At 36.7% G+C, this 17,563-nt stretch overlaps 1 protein-coding gene across 1 annotated transcript; it reads right to left on the bottom strand.

The window, feature by feature from the left end:
* Window positions 1–17,488, bottom strand: LOC114351364 (uncharacterized). The gene is made up of 6 exons (XM_028302547.1): window positions 17,428–17,488; window positions 14,984–15,178; window positions 7,045–7,205; window positions 3,531–3,600; window positions 2,198–2,224; window positions 1–176 (listed from the first exon to the last, which is right to left on the bottom strand). The coding sequence occupies exons 1-6, from the start codon at window positions 17,486–17,488 to the stop codon at window positions 1–3; spliced, it is 690 nt and encodes a 229-aa protein (XP_028158348.1).
* Window positions 17,489–17,563: the final 75 nt, after the last annotated feature.

The raw sequence follows: 17,563 nt of genomic DNA, 5'->3' as shown, positions 1-17,563 counted from the left end.
TTAATTCTTTCCATAGACCTTTTCGACCTTTTTGCTCTCTGCGTACTCAGTATATGGATCGGCGGCGTGTTTGTATGAAGCTATGGTCTTATGGGGCTCCGATGGTGTCCATTGAGGCGTGTATGAGCTCCAGTCGTCATGGGATGTTGGGTGTTCCACGTAGGTGGGGATGTGTTCTGGAAAAAGAGGTATTTTTAAAAAAGGGATCATGGTTGTTTCCCTGGTTTTGAGCTGATCCCTTTGTATCCCCTTTGATCCCCTCTGATACCAGGTGTGATCCCCTTGGATCCCCGGGGATCGGGTGTCAGGTGGTAAAAAAAATAAGCGACTAAAGATGTTATCCCCTATAAACCCCTGTTTGATCCCCAGGGATCAGGTATCAGGCGGACAAATAAAAATACAACTACATTTCTACGTTCTTAACTACACTCAGCGGCACGGAATTTGGCCCAAGCCTAAACAACCAGATTTGAGACCAAATTGGTGTTGTATACCTAAGTTTTGTGTGACATGTTAAAAAAACATTTGTTTTTGTCAATTTAAGAGGCTAGATTAATAAAAAAAAATGCGTCTGTTTAACTTTTTTGACTCTAAAAACGCATTTCGTTGTTGGAGCGTAAAGAGTACGGGTAAGTTTAAATTCGATATTAAATGTTGTAAGGGTTTGGCGTTTGGTTTTTTGTTTTTAAATTAATCTTAGGGTTATTCTCGTTTCCATAATTTGAGAATAATGCCCATTACTCCAACTCAAGTTGCTTAAATAGTGTTGCTTAGAAGTCAAGGGCGTATGCAGCGGGAGATGGCTGAAACTTTCAATTTATGGCGTACAAACTTAAGATACACGTTAAAAAGGCATGACCAGACCGCCTTTAACACAAGAAGATCAAGAAGTCAGGAATTAAGGTGTAAATCAGCGCGCGATGACCCGATTATCGTGCTTGCAATATCAAGAAATCGGGTTCTCACTACGTTTGAGATACGCCAGCGTTTACAAACAGCAAGCCCAGTGAATATCAGTGAGCACACAATAAGAAGAAGAATGGAGAATCATAACCTGCATACTCGAAGACCAGCTCGAGGACCAGAACTTCTCCGATACCTTCGCGAAGTGCGACTTACGTTTTCTAGAGAACATGCAAATTGGACGTTAGACTAATGGAGTAAACTCTTTATGAAAACTGTCTGTTTGCGTAGTAACTCTTCTCTGCACCTTCTCTATACACGTCCACGGCCGTCTGGAGCTCTTAAGGTGACTCTGCAATCATCGATCCATAGAACTTTACTCCATTAGCCTTGCGTGCGTCCAATTTGCATGTTCTCTAGAAAACGTAAGTCACACTTCGCGAAAGTATCGGAGAATTTCTGGTCCTCGAGCTGGTCTTCGAGTATGCAGGTTATGATCCTCCATCCTTCTTCTTATTGTGTGCTCACTGATATTCACTGGGCTTGCTGTTTGTAAACGCTGGCGTATCTCAAACGTAGTGAGAACCCGATTTCTTGATATTGCAAGCACGATAATCGGGTCATCGCGCGCCGATTTACACCTTAATTCCTGACTTCTTGATCTTCTTGTGTAAAAGGCAGTCTGGTCATGCCTTTTTAAAGTGTATCTTAAGTTTGTACGCCATAAATTGAAAGTTTCAGCCATCTCCCGCTGCATACGCCCTTGACTTCTAAGCAACACTATTTGAGCAACTTGAGCTGGAGTAATGGGCATTATTCTCAAATTATGGAAACGAGAATAACCCTAAGATTAATTTAAAAACAAAAAATCAAACGCCAAACCCTTACAACATTTAATATCGAATTTAAACTTACCCGTACTCTTTACGCTCCAACAACGAAATGCGTTTCTAGAGTCAAAAAAGTTAAACAGACGCATTTTTTTTATTAATCTAGCCTCTTAAATTAACAAAAACAAATGTTTTGTTAACATGTCACATGAAACTTAGGTATACAACACCTATTTGGCCTCATATCTGGGTGTTTAGGCTTGGGCCAAATTCCGTGCCGCTGAGTGTACATTTCTATGTCTGGTCTGTGAGCGATAAGGATGGGTAGCTTGGGGTCATTGGACAAAATTCTACGCGCTCACAGACCGGGCTTTAGAGTAAAACTACTCAATTCTAAACTACTATACTTCTAATGTTTACTAACAAAATCTCATAATAATATTTAATAAAATCTAATTCCTTACCTAAATCACTTAGGCTTCTTTTATGACCTGTAAACAGAAACAGATCGTTATAATTTATCTATTTACATTAAAACAAGATTTTGTTAGCATTTTTTTTTTGTTAAAAAGTCTAGCTACTTAAAAAACATGCGTTTGAGGAAACCTGTACCTTTTGGAGTGCAAAAAAGAAAGAGTAATGAGAAAATTTTTCAGAGAATTTCGACTATACAACGAGTATAAAAAAACAAATATTAAAGCGCTCTAAACGAATAAAAACCACACCATTACATAAAAAAATAGTATCTAATAAAATAACTATCTACTACTAATCAACTACCTACAGTAAAACCAGGAAAAGCAAACTAAAATACATGAAGCTTGATAAAATTGTACAATGTACAGGTACACCAGTTGTGTTGTGGTATTCAGTTCAAATCTCGCTGAAGTTAGTGTAATATTATTTGGTGTCATAGCATAGCAATATAAATTCATTAAAATCATCAAGCACGTGACTTGTTTAATTCAAATTCGTTAAGCCAATCTTAAAATTACCTAATTATAGACAAACAATCCTATAAGGGAAATGGCGGAAATTAAGAAACAAAAAGTCACATTAACACACAAAAGGGCGCGAAATCAGACAAACGACAAGAACTAACTTTTTAAAAACCCTATTAGAAACGCACTTTCGTTTTTTTGGTTGATTGCTAAATACTTTTTGGTTTTCTGACCACAACAATTGCAGTTGTTTATGAAAGGGAAAGGGCAAACCACATAGACACAAAGCCTTCTAAATGTAATCACAAGTTTAGAATAAAAATGTGTTAAAGAAGAGATAGCTAGTGAACGCCAGACCTACGTTATTTTATAAAAGATGAAAGTTTTTTATTTTTGCAAGTATGCTTTTTCACGTCCCAGTATTAACCCTACCTGACTGCTTCGGGACAAGAAATGAAGAACGAACCCTTTTATAAAATAACGTAGGTATGGCGTTCACTAGCTCTTAGTCTATTTTTAAGACTCCCCGCAGACAATTATCGGCCGATATAGCTAGTCAGCTTCTAATTTTTCTGTGGAATCGGCCGATACTAAATAAGTACAATGTGCGAACTTTCATACTTGTTCATACTGATTAACAGTCCGAACAAGCTATCGTAACAAAAAGTCTTTAGTCTAAGGCTGGGTTACACAATATTAATTCTTTAACTTTAACAAACGTCAAAAGTCTGTCAAACCCCATACAAAAAACACCAGTTAAGGTTATACCTACTCACGATTATCAAAGGTAGTGCAACTCTTGTTTGTTTCATGGGTGGTCTTAATAGGCCATGATGCCCAGTTCTGGGCTACGTACCGTGATGCTCATAATGTGGAGTCCACTCGTGGTGATGCTTGGCTTTCAGTAGAGTGAAGAATGATGCGACCTGAAACAAAAAAACATAAATAAATGATTCCGTGGTAGATTCTTGTTTAGAGTCATAATCATCAGGTCATTTAGTCTCCACTGCAGGAGCACGACCCTCTCTAATTTGGAGTCAAATGGAGGATTTGTCCAACACTCCCCACGCTGGCCAGACGGGCTGGGGAGGCCTGATGTTCGCATATTTGATACTTAGTCGCCTTTTATGATATCTAAGTCAAAGTCAAAGTTTTTATTCAGGTACTTAGGCCTTTTCCAGGGCGCTTATACTGTATAAGTTATACACGTCCCATATAGCTTACCCTACCACCACTTCGGGACAACATATGGGCTGGTGCTGAGAAGAAGTGGCGGAAGAAACTCAGTCACCTTTGTCACTCTTTTTCAAAAAACAAAAAACTCATTTATTTATGCAAATAGGTTTTTAAAAAGCACTTTTACACGTCTCAGTATTAACCCTACCACTGCTTCAGGACAATAAATGGGCCAGTGCTGAGAAGAAGCGGCGCAAGAAATCAGTCACTATTCTACTGGTCAAATAAAAAATCCTATGATATGGCGGGTCAACTCGCTTGCCGTCTTTACGTTTAAACTTTTTATTTCGCTTTAGTAAGTACAGGAAGAAACTATTACACAGATCGCTAGAGCCATCAAGCGCTTGATTTTTCAAACATCAGTAAGAGAAAGTAAAAATTTTTTTATGCACTTCAAAATAAGAGGATATGTCAATAGTAATGTGAGAGGTAACGAGACTGGACCAGTGGGCAGTGGTTTTCAGTGAGAGTTCTGTATACAAAAAACATTTTTTTATCCACAACGAGGAAGCTCTTAGCCTGTATCTCACCTGATGGTAAGTGATGATCAGGCCAAAGGTGGAAGCGAGCTTCACCCGGAATCCTCAACCACGGAGGAACTGGCTATCTTACCTCTAACAGCCGGAACACAATAATGCTGTTAACATTGTGTTATGGCGACAGACTTAGGCGGACTTAGAACAAGCCCAACCTCAACCAACCAAACCAAACATACATTTTTAATTATACCACTTGATAAAATCGAACTGCAAGGCGGAATTGAACCCACGATACATAGAAAAAAATACAAGCATACAGTGGACGGACACAGAAAAATAAATAAACGTCTACTCTATACATATACATTAATTGGTCAATTTTAATTTATATTTCTTGAACAAGGTCAAGCCTAAAAAATAAGATTTATTTTTAATGAAATCAATAATAAATAAACATAATGTTGGCAAAGATTGTTTTATGATAATGTTCACTGCCTATTAAGAATGTAGAGACGCACGTTTGTAGAAATCTAGATCTTTATTGATTGAATTATTAAATATTTAATAACATGTTATAATAATTTATAAGCTTTTCTAACGGCATGAATAGGCTAAATGACTGGTTCCTAAAGCTATTAAGGTTATTTAGTGTCTCTAAAAAGCATGCCTAAAAAGTTTATTTTAAAATCTTTTTGTATTTATTACTAAAAACTATAACTGATAATGTAAATGGACTTTTAAAAATGCAGCTTTTTAGGATACTTACCTAATAAAAAGTAATATAATTGTCTCCAAAGTAAAATTAAATTAATTTATCAACAAAAAATCTTGGAAGAAAATTATGTAAACGGGTAGATGATAAATCAGTAAAGAATTCGTCTATTTTTTATTAGTTAGTATAGTTATTTATTTTTTTCAAGAAAATATTTCAATTTAGAAGCTTTTTATATAAAAAATCCCTAATCTGACCAATTTATTATTAACGTTGCTACTTTAAATACTGTAAACTTGAAAAAGAGGCTGACAATAGACTGACTGACTGAGTTTCTTGCGCTGCTTCTCATCACTGGCCCATTTATTGTCCCGAAGCAGTGGTAGGGTTAATACTGGGACGGGTAAAAGTGCTTTTAAAAGCCTACATGCGAAAATAAAACCAGTCATATGACTTTACGGAACTCTAAAAAGATATTCAAAAAAGCTGTCAGATTAACTACCAACCACTTTCAGTTTTGAAGTAGCCGGTCTAGTTTTTATAATAAATGATCGTTAGTGCGAGAAATATTCTTCATATGTAATTACACCAGATTATGTCCAGCCGCAGACAGAGTTAGTTTAGTTTTTTTTACAATTAGTTAATTGCAAGCATTCTAATTTCACTTTTACCTGTCGGTTCTTATAAAGACACTTTTTAATTTTGAATTTATGTATTAAATATGAATAAGTTTCATAACATTGTATCGTGTGTTTTCGAATTTTATGTAAATTTCACAATTGCAAGAATACTAAAACTAGGCACTGTTTTAAACTGAGAATTTAAAGAGTTAGGCATGTCATAGTTCAAAAGAAAAAGCCCGTGACTTCAAGGAGTGCTCAAAAGTGTAGCACTTAGTGACATCACGCGGAACTTTAACGTATCTTAACTTCGATAAAAAAATACGTGTCCAATATTTTTTGATAATAATTATAATAGACTGACTAAAAGTTTTTTTTAGGAAGTAGGTACCATCCTAGACTGCAGTGCGATTGCGGACAAATACCTGCCTTTTTTGCATAAAAAAAACTAGCCTCCTATCAAGTAAACACTTCTTATTAATATGTACTTAGCTGTAATATAAAATATATTATAGATAATACTGGTTGATGAGTTGTCGTCTACTATTCCGACTACCGCTAAAGCTGTAATTCGTGAGTGAGCAGTTACATCTGTAATTATATGGATGGATCATTTAGAATGATGTACTAGTTGTGCCTACAGCCACCTACAGATTTGACCATGAAAAGTTAATTGGCTAGTTGAGCAAAACCTCTTCAACGTCGAGTAGAGAAGTCAAGCTACAGCAGCTTAATTGGTTTCCTTAAAAATGTTTGGCTGCGATCAGTAGATGTCACCACTTATCGCTTTAGTATTAGTACCTACACAAAATCATTATTATCAGCTCATTCCAATGCAGGAGAATCATCGTCTCTAAATCTACTAGAAGAAAAGGATTTGGCCTACAGGCCTGACTATTCCCACCTCTCGTTCCCACCGCTGCAACTCCTGTGGAGCCAGGATCTACAGCTTGACCGCCGACAACCCAACCAGTGAAGGTCAAGTTTGTCCCGGGGGAAAGTTAAACTGTCATTGGACCCGAAACGAAATTAATCAGAAGAACAGGAGTTCGATGTTAAGGTTCGACTTCCCTCCATTGCAAAGCGGATGACTGGATGATCAGCTCATGTACGCCCGTATTCACAAACGATGCTTGCTTAAGTGAAGCAGCAATCAAACTTACAACGTTGTATAGAGCTCTGTGATTGTTCGTGTGTCACCCTGTGCGTCCACGCGCACTGTGAGACCTCATAGTAATCTTTTTGAATACGGGCGTAGTCTCCGCTGCAGCATAGTGTCTATAAGTACCAACAGATGTCGCCACTCGTCACTTTAGCTCTCACCTTTGCTGAGCTGACCGCGATCTTGAAGACGAGCAACGCCAAGCCAATGGCGACGGACTTGGCTGCTAGGAGGGTGGTAATGAGCATCCAAGTTGAGGTGGCTCCCACGTGGAAGATGACTGGTAAGAGTGCCATGGACAGCTTCTTCATGCCTCGTCCCTCTGTAAGTTAATATACATGTTTAATACTACGGGACTATTCCCACCTCTCGTTCCCACCTGCAACTCCTGTGTAGCCAGGATCTACAGCTTGACCGCCATAAAAACCCAACCAATGAAGGTCAAGTTTGTCCCGGGGGAAAGTTAAACTGTCATTGCACCCGCAACGAAATTAATCAGAAGAACAGGAGGAGTTCGAAATTAAGGTTCGACTTCCCTCCATTGCATAGCGGATGACAGGTGACAAACAAAGGTTTAAAACCTTTAAGAAAAGATTTGCACCACGGACAATAAATATCAATTAAGGGGGCCTATCTTATGAGCAATTAGCAACTACCTGCCAGTAATATTTTTCACAAAATCGCTTAAAAGCACGGAAGTGTTTAATACTAGCTGGCCTGGTGAACTTTGAACCGCCCAGTCAATTTATTTGTGACTAGAAGCCGCCCGCGACTTCGTACGCGTGGATCCCGATTTACCCCCGTTGATTTCTTAAGATACATCATAAAATATCTAGTCTAGAGAGCGTACATTTTAAATCAACTCTCTTCAATAACAAAGGACTTTCATGCAAATTTCCAACTCCCCTTTTACCCCCTTAGGCGATTATCACACTGCGCCGCGCTCCGCCGCGGTCCGCGTGATTTCGGTTCTATATTGGCTCACATAAAATTCTAAATCCTATTCTTTGTCTTACTACCGATTTGTGTTCATAATAATCTCTCTTCATAATTTTATTTTTCATACTTTTTTTATTCATACATTTTTATTACTACCATCGGAGCTCATAACAGTTAGTAATCATAATTTTTTTATCAATACTGTTACTACCAAGAACCATTTAAAATACATAATTTTTATTTTCAGATCTTTTTTCTTCATAACATTCATTGATCATATTGTTTTAATTAATAATGTTGTTACTAAGAACATACTTCAACTCATAATGTTGTTGTTCAGAATAATTTACTTTATAACAGACATACTCGTATCTTTAAAAAAATCATATATAATTTAATAGAGTAGATAAGCATGCAGAGCATGCAGCATGAAAGCAAGCATGCAGCATGCATTGGTATCTCCTCGTCTCCGGCGCTGCGGGATGTGCAGCCCTTCCGCCCTTGCGTAACGAGGCTCAGGCACCCACGCTTGCTTCCGCAGCTTCGGCTTTTTGGATCGCCATCGGCGCCTTCGGCGCCTCGGCGACCAGCCTCAGCCGCTCCAGCTCACCCGGGCGCCTGAGCCTCGTTACAGCGGGCGAGGGCTGCCCTCCCTCCGCGCCTCCGGCTTTTAAATTACACTCTAGGGGTAGGGCAGACAAGACTACGTGGAGTCGGTTTTGCAGCGATTCGTTTCTGTCACGTTAGTTTTGTGGCACAAAATATTGCCTGTTTTGGACCATTTCAAATTAATTTAATGTTAAAATACGATTTAATACGAATATAGACATCATGATTTTCAATAATATGGATAAATACACTTATGAGTAATAAATTTATGAAAACAAATATTAGGATACATCACATTTATGAATGTTATAGTTATTTATTCGAATGATTATAAGTTTCGATCATTAGTATAGAAAAATATATGAAAACAAATATTAGTAAAAACTAAGTGTATGATTAGTGATATTATGAATATCAATGATTATGTTTTTAAATATGTAGGTTTTAAATTTTTTATGAAGAATGATCATTATGGTATCAAATTGTATGAGAAATATTTTCGGACCTCCAATGATAGGAATTGAAAATTTATGTAAGAAAATGCGCTACCCGTGATCTATATATATAAAAATGAAACCCGTTTTCCGTTGTCACGACATAACATGAAAACGGCTTGACCGATTCGGCAGATTTTTTTTTTGTAGTTTTCTAATACTCTGTACAAGGTTTTTACGAAAAAAAATATAAAGATAATCTCTACGCTAAGGCGGTACGAAGTTCGCCGGGTCAGCTAGTTTCATATAAAAAAACCCGCGCGCAGACGCGTTGTCAGTGTGTTGTGCCGCGCGTGTTTTCTATACAAACTGAGGTACTTGCATACAATGATTAAATCTGTCGTCTCGCGTACCGCGGCGGAGCGCGGCGCAGTGTGATATTCGCCTTAGGGGGATTGATTTCTTAAGATACATATCTATAGAGCGTACATTTTAAATTTTAAGTCTCTTACTTCAAAGACATAGGACTTTCATATAAACTTCTAAGTTCTCACCCCACTTTTACCCCCTTTAAATTTCTAATGTTATTCATTAGTGTAGATGTATAGTATATTTGTATATTTCTCGTAGTTATACAGGGTGTCACCCTCGTCACTCTCGTAACTATAGGTAAATGGGAGTGATTTGGATAGCCCTAGTGATGCTCTACTTCTGGGCTTCAGCTTGACACTACTTTTTGGGACACCCTGTATAAGTACCAACATATTAAAGTTTTATTATTTTTATAAATCAATAATGCTCTAACAAACAAATTAATATTATTTGACCGTTGACATCTCAATTAACATTAACAAGTAACTTATGATTACTTTATTTGTCAATTAAAAAGCTATTCGAATGTAACAAGATGTTGTTGTTAAAATAATTATTAAGGCATAAAAAGGTAGGCCCATTAGAAACAGAATCCAATATGGTAGTCGTAATTTCACTTTCAATTTGGCGGGTTTTTTTGTTTATTTTTTTATGCGTACACGCATATGGTTGTCTTATTTCGTTACTGTAAAATTGAATGGTGAATGTAGGTGGCCCTACTTCTAAGGTTGCTCTGGTAATTCATTATCTTTTGAACAAGTTATGGCTGATAATTTAAAATTAAAATTAAAAAGGGATTGTGTTTGGCGTGAGAATTAATTCATTTGTGCGCCGGGTATTGTAAAGTTACATTTATTTACTAACTTAGTGGTACTCTAAAATCTCTATTACTTTTATTAATTATTGAAAAAGAGGCTGACAATAGTGACTGTGTTTCTTGCGCTGCTTCTTCTCCGCACTGGCCCCTTTATTGTCCCGAAGCAGTGGTAGGGTGAATACTGGGACGTGTAAAAGTGCTTTTTAAAAGCCTACTTGTAAAAATAAATGAGTTTTATGAGTTTACTTTTTTATCTTAAGTTACAAATAGTGTAATAAACCTGATTTCTCATTCTAAGATGACGTGAAAAGAATGCAATTAAGGAAGTCTTAATTAAACCTTTTTTGATTACGATCTACATTTGTTTATGTTAAACTCCTTTTTAGATAGTGAAAACTAGTTTATAATGTTTGCAAGTGTTGTTGAACAACTTTTACTAAGTGTCAATCAAAATCTTGAAAAGATCTTATGTTATAGTGTAGGTACGTGATTTTAATTCATTGAGTTTAGGGTATTTCTGTTAACCTTTTAGACGAATGTTACGAGTAATTAAAACAACAAATAGGGATGATGACTGGGTAATGAAATCGAATTTTGGACACATATTTTTGAAATTTTTTCATAATTGAATAATTACAGTATTATATTGAGTTGAAATGTCGCGTGACGTCACTTTTGAGTAAAAAAGCGTGACGTAACGCGCCATTTCAACTCGATGTAGCACTGTTATTATTTAATTATGAAAGAAAATAAAAAATGTGAGTCTAATATTTTCTAATTATCTGTCTGACGGACAAATAATTGAAATTTTGTCATCTAGCCTGTTATTCGGCCACATTTATCTACAGTGGTAGATAATACAGAAGTTGCCTTCCAAAGTTTTTAGTTTTCAGGCACTATTTTTCACGCTTTTCATCTCCTTCCGTTTTCTTTCAGAGAGCGTAAAAGTTAATCCCATCAAAAACAATACTTGTCAAAAAAACCAAGTCTCGCAACTCAGTTGTTCTACGGTAAAAAGTTGTGAGATCCATGTAATACCAAGTCCAGGCCAGGAAATCTTTAACGTTTTACATAAATATATTGACTTGGCCATCGCATGAAAACACGTGTAAATTAAATTATTTAGTGCGATGGCCAAGTCAATATATTTATGTAAAACGTTAAAGATTTCCTGGCCTGGACTTGGTATTACATGGATCTCACAACTTTTTACCGTAGAACAACTGAGTTGCGAGACTTGGTTTTTTTGACAAGTATTGTTTTTGATGGGATCTCATTTCTTTTTGTATTTTGTAGACAGCAGTTATGTATCTAGAAAACTGGACCGAAATTGAAAAATTTTACTCGACTTGGCGGTTGCACCACCGTGCCCCCAAATATTTTAGTTTTTCCTTGATTCATACACCAAACACTACTTATATTCCAAATTTAAAGCTTCTAGGTCTGCTAGAAGTGCCTTAGAGTTTTGATGATCGGTGAGTCAGTGAGTGACAAAATTAAGTAACTTTGACCCGTTATAATTCTTAAACTACTGGTTCAAATTGAATGAAATTTTAAATATACCGTGTCTTTACAATGCCTGCATAGCTAATGAAAATTCAGCCTTCTAGTTTTATCCACAACGAAGTTACAGGCAGTCGAAAATGGCCTGAATTGCTTCGATAAAAGTTCTAGAGGCGCTTAGAGCTTAGTAAGTTAATGATGTTGATTTCTTCTTGAAAGTGATGGCAGAATCAATTTGTCCATCAAGGTGCCCTGTATGGCGATGATTATACTCGTACAAAGTATGTAGATCATTTGACTTGTCTTTACCCATTAGCCGGCGAAAGTCGTTCCCTTCACGGTGCAAGTGATAGCTGTCAAAAATATCGGTTTTGTATGACATTGCATTGCCCATTTGTTTCACTTTGGCTGGTCTGTGGTTTAGAGTTACGAGGGGTAGTCACGGTAGTTATTTAGTTAACTGGGTTTTATCGTTTAAAATGTGTTAAATTTGTGTAAACTTGACAGCACAAAAGGGTATCGTTGCGGGTCCAATGACAGTTAACATTCCCCCGGGACGAACTTGACCTTCACTGGTTGGGTTTTTATTGGCGGTCAAGTTGTAGATTCTGGCTACACAGGAGTTGCAGCGGTGGGAACGAGAATAGTCCCGTAACTGCCTCTACCTTATAAAGGGATGCGTTAAGCTTCAAAATCAAAATCATAGTTATCTTTATTCGTATAGACTACCTAATTAAATTAGTACTTACAAATCGTCAAATGCTCTTAAGGAGCCAACAGTATACATGTCTCATTATTTTTTTGCCCTAAGTCATGTAGCACAAAATTGTAGAATCCACTATTCTACAACTTTGACACCGCATGTTCTCCACGTGCTTGACAAAAGCCTTCTATTGTTAGGCCAGTTTTGTGAAGCATAATGTTCAATAGCTCGTGGCATAGCAATGGCATGCCAAAGCGCACGTGTAATTCATAAAAAATAACTCGGGCTTGCCTTCTATTTCAGCTGATTAAGAGTTTTATCCGTTTTAAATCCTTGGGGGAGGCCTTTGTCCAGCAGTAGATATCATTCGGATGAAACGATCGAACGAATAGGGATCATCAGATCGCCAACTCAATGCATTATGGAAGCAATAAACAATGAGGGCTATCGTTTTTATACTTAACAGTTGGCACCCCTGGCGATTGACAGGACCTTACTCTACAGTGGCGTCATCTTGATGAGTGCAAATGCGATAGTCCTCCTACCACTTTAGCGCTCACCAGTTGGTGCCACTGTCTTCGCTACCAGCAAGTGACAGGACCTTACTCTACAGTGGCGCTAACTGGTGAGCGCTAAAACGATAGCCCTCATTGAGTATTGAGTACCTATTGACAATTTATTGATTTCAAAGCTACACTTTTCTTACTAAAAATCGAAAACTAACTTGATTCTCATTGAATATTCGACATTCAGGCTCTCTCTGAATATCTAGAATATTATAAATGCAAAAGTAACTATGTCTGTCTGTCTCTCTTTCACGCCTAAACCACTGAACCGATTTTGATGAAATTTGGCAGGGACACAGTTTGAGTCCCGGGAAAGGACATATGATAGTTTTTATCCCAGTTTTTGAAACAGGGACGCGCGCGATAAAGCTTTTCTGTGACAGACAAAATTCCACGCGGGCGAAGCCGCGGGCGGAAAGCTAGTAAAAAATACGAAGCTGTGCCTTGGAGTTATTAGTGTCAACTACTTGTCCAATTGACAGTCATGTCATCCGATATTATATCAATGTCGGTTTTTAACAAAGAAAGTGTTAAGATAAAGCTTAATCAAAGCTCTTAGGCTGGGTTGCACCATTCTAATTTAACTTTGACAAACGTCAAAAATCTGTCAAACTCCATACAAAAAACGCCAGTTATCGTTATAGTTACGGTTAAAGTTAGATGGTGCAACTAAGCTTAATGTAGCAGGTGGTTAATCTTGAATATCGAATACACTTATTGAAAATAAAAGTGTCAAGTGCGAGCGAGAGTAGAGGGTTCTGTATGTAGTCTTTAATATTTTGTATAACAAAACCTTTCGATTTTGGATATAGCTTCTAGGTAGATTATTTTTTCCATGGTAGAGTTAGTTATAGATTTCAAAATAGTATTATTACTTTATGTAACTATTTGTATGTCTACTCGTTTCACGCTTCTTAAAAAGCTGAACCAATTCTGATAAATTTTATTTAAAACCTCATGAGCTAATGTTGTACCTATGTAGATAAATAAATTGTCTTTTACCTCATGGAAAATTTTTTTTTTTATCCACAACGAAAAAGCTCTTGGCTTGCATCTCACCTTGGATTCATAGCATACTGAATTTTTTACCCGAAAAATTACTAGATATCCCCGTAAATCTAAAAAAAGTCATTAGTTCCATACAACCTACTGAACCCCAAACAGCCTACTAGTGGTAAAATTATAACCACATTGAAAATGTTCACTTTTTTTGTTCGCCGCTGTTTTCTAGCGGACAAAAAAGTCGGCCATTTGCATTTTTTGTACGGACCTACCACACGAGTGTTTTATTATTTATTTCGCTTTATATTTGAAGTTATTGATTTTCACTATCTTTTTATAATATCGTTAACTATTTGGGGCTATTGTAGAATCAATTTGAGAACAAGCGGCCATTTTGGGTTTTTGTATGCAAAACATGGGAAAAGCTTTTCTATGGAGATGTAATTTAAAACAAATCATTTTTTTTCTTTTATGTAAAGTCAATTGATAGGTCTTTGAATACATTTTTTTTTATAAAAAACATAATCATAGTTTTTTTTAACGATAGAGTTGTTATAACCGCCTCTGTGGTCTATTGGTAAGACTACCGAAGTACGGTCTCTGGGTAGGTCCTGGCTTTGATTCTTAGTGGGGGGAAAAATTTCGTTGTTGTAGTGAAACTTGAAAGAGATTAATATTAGTTTGCGTGTGTACTTTTTGGCTTTTATATTTAAATAATTACCACACCTTTGGTTCCTAAATATGTAGTTTCCTAAATTGACCCGATCGGAAATCGTACTTGAAACCGTAGTGACAGTGATTCTGCGTCGTAAAATATAAAGACCGTAGTGTGCCTAGTGGCTTGCGTCTCAGATTACGCCAGAGGTCGCGGGTTCGATTACCGAAAATTAAAAAACTGTTCAAGTACGAAGTACTCGTATAGGTATCCGTTATCTACTCGACTAGATGTCGTTTTGTAAAATGTTATTTATTATTTTTGACATTAGGCCTAGTGGTTCGTAAATCGGACTGTGGTCGCGGATTCAATCCCCGATCTGATAATATTATGATAATTCTGATTGTATTGATTTGGATTTCAATTCAAATTATTTATATCTAAGACTATAGTACCTACTTAAAAACTTAGCTTAAAAATAAAATATAAAAAAAACTTACGCATGCCAGTCTCCTCGATTTTGGGCTTGATCTCGTTGTAGTGCAAGTATCTCCCCAACTCACTGTTCCCCAAATGTTCATCGTTGAATTTCCCCAGCCACCCCGAAAGTACGTTCGCGTATTCCCCCAATTTTGACTCCAATTTGTCTTCTAACGCGGTAAAAAAACCATCCTCTTTTCTACTTTCAATTTTATCTGTGCCAAAGACAGCAGAAATTAAAAACAAAAAAGTCAAAATTACCGCGCGCGAATTCATTTTTCAAAAATTCAAATGCGTTCGAAGTGTTTCGTTTCGGAAATGTGACTGTTTAAATTTGTTGAGTGCCAGCAACGAAAGTACATTTCGCGGGCAATTTTGTGGTGAACGTGGCGAGATTTGGAACTAAACATTTTCATACTACTTTTGTATTCTCGCGTAGATAGTGGCGCCCTCGGTACATGTGATTAACTAGCGACGTAAAAATCCAGTATAAGTTGAGCTCTAAAGTTTGGCATTAGAACATCATTTTCAAACATTTTGTCAAAGTATCAAAGGGTAACCCAGGTCTTTTTTAAATTGGCACATTAAATGCAAAATTTTGATTTTACCTCAGGGAGAGGGGTAATCAAGTTTTGGATATTTTAATTTTTTATGTGCTTTTTTATGTAATGGGTGGTGATTACATAAAGAATTAATTAGAAAATGCCGCCGGATTTTATTAGAATAACTCTTTTTCACAATTATGTGGTGTAGCGAAGGAATTTATAGATTCATCCTAAAAGATCAATCAATGAAGAAAATATTTTTTATTTCTATGATTGCAATATTAAAGAAGAAAGAAAAGATAATTTCTTTTTCTTCTTCTTCATTTCTTCTTTCTATGATTGCAATATTTGATTATTGGTCGCTATTTATTATAAGTCTAAATAAAAATATTATTCATTAATTTACCGGATTCACTATTTATTATAAGTCTAAATAAAAATATTATTCATTAATTTACCGGATTCAAACTTATATCATTGATCATCATTACATCTAACAAGTAAACCGCATTCATAAATTATGCGTTAATTAAAATAGATTATCTCATTAAAATTCGTTTAAAATATTAATTTCGCTTCTTCATTTTACTTTTCAAATAAATTACTTGAATGAAATCAAAAGTAAAAGCAGAAAAACGAAACGCATTAAAAAGTGAAGTGTATAAGCGACCGCAACTCAACCTGCCGGAAATTCTCAAATTCCTTCGATTTTCAGCTTTATTTCATAAGATTAAAGTTCAATATGCAATTAGAGAAAGGTCTTTCTGTGATGAGCTTTGTTGAAAACTGTACATTTATAGGCAATAGTAAAATTAATATTATAAAGAGTGATAATATATTATAGTAATTGTATAAATTGTATGTTTGTTTAAATATTTAACGTTTCCGTGGTCCAGTGGTTAAGTTCCCTTAACTCAGAAGTTCTGGGTTCGATGCTCAGATAGAACACAGTCATTATTAAAATTACTTGCTCAAGTGAAGCTGAAAATCGTACGCACAGCGTTGGATTCTCTGTGATTGGTTCGTGTGTCACCCTGTACGTCCACGCGCACTGTGAGACCTCATAGTAATGTGAATACGAGCGTTAGTACTCTATGTGTAACTTTGCGTTTTCAGTTTCGGAAGAATATGGTTTCCGTGCTTTTCATAGGGTAGGTTAATAATATCTCTATCTGAGACTTGACTTACTTGACTTATGGTCCTATGTCCCCAAGATGGGGCAGAGGGCGTCCACAACAGTCCTCCATCTCGTTCGGTCTTGAGCTTCTCGCTTGATCTCGCTCCAGGTCTTGCCGATCTTCTTCGCCTCGTCCGCTACAGTGCGCCGCCAAGTTTGCCTGGGTCGACCACGTTTGCGTTTTCCTTGGGGATTCCAATCCAGAGCCTGCTTAGGGATGTGATCGGGGTCCCTTCGGAGAGTGTGGCCAATCCAGTTCCACTTGCGGCGCTTGATCTGAGACTTAACGAGCATTATAAAGTCAAGGGTTAGATACATAGAGGTTAGCCAAGAACTTTTATTTCCTAGATAGCGTTAAACGACAGATAAACATCTGAAAGCTACAATCACAGATTTAATCTCTTTAATTCTAAAAAAAAACATTCAAAAGCAAGCATTAGGCGGTAAACGAAACCGCATAAAAAACTAATGCTCCGCTATAAAATAATTATTATGTTAATATTTGTGAACGCATTAAATTATCAGTGTTTTATTTAAATGGCCGCGTTAATGTGAACAGAGGATGTAAGTAGTCTAATGCCCGTTTTCACCATTAATCCCTAATTTTTAAGTGACTCCTATGGTAACATTTTACAGGCATTATATTTTCATAGGGGTCACTTAAAAATTAGGGATTGATGGTGAAAATGGGCATAAGACGCAGATTCGCGTTTCTATTCCCAAGAGTTAAATTACCGTTTACCGAGGTGAAGTAAATGAAGCGATTCTATTGGTTCTTTACAAACACATTCTTCGCTACGCATTCTCGCACATCACTGGTGGAAACGCAGCCTGATTCGAATTTTGACAGCTCCGCTACACATCCTCGTACGACACAT

The sequence above is a fragment of the Ostrinia furnacalis genome, unplaced genomic scaffold (assembly GCF_004193835.3).
Source record: "Ostrinia furnacalis isolate ACB-3 unplaced genomic scaffold, ASM419383v2 OfSCF1132, whole genome shotgun sequence".
NCBI lineage: Eukaryota > Metazoa > Arthropoda > Insecta > Lepidoptera > Crambidae > Ostrinia > Ostrinia furnacalis.
This window is presented reverse-complemented; position numbering and strand designations above follow the sequence as displayed.

What these genes read in the sequence shown, in the direction of transcription:
- LOC114351364 (XM_028302547.1), bottom strand. Translation starts at nt 17,488, where the DNA reads ATGCGTAGCGAAGAATGTGTTTGTAAAGAACCAATAGAATCGCTTCAT. An exon ending in AATCGAGGAGACTGGCATGC is followed by an intron (nt 7,206 to 14,983) that starts GTAAGTTTTTTT and finishes ATTAACTTACAG; the next exon opens with AGGGACGAGGCATGAAGAAG. An exon ending in AAGAAGCCTAAGTGATTTAG is followed by an intron (nt 177 to 2,197) that starts GTAAGGAATTAG and finishes CTCTTTTTCCAG; the next exon opens with AACACATCCCCACCTACGTG.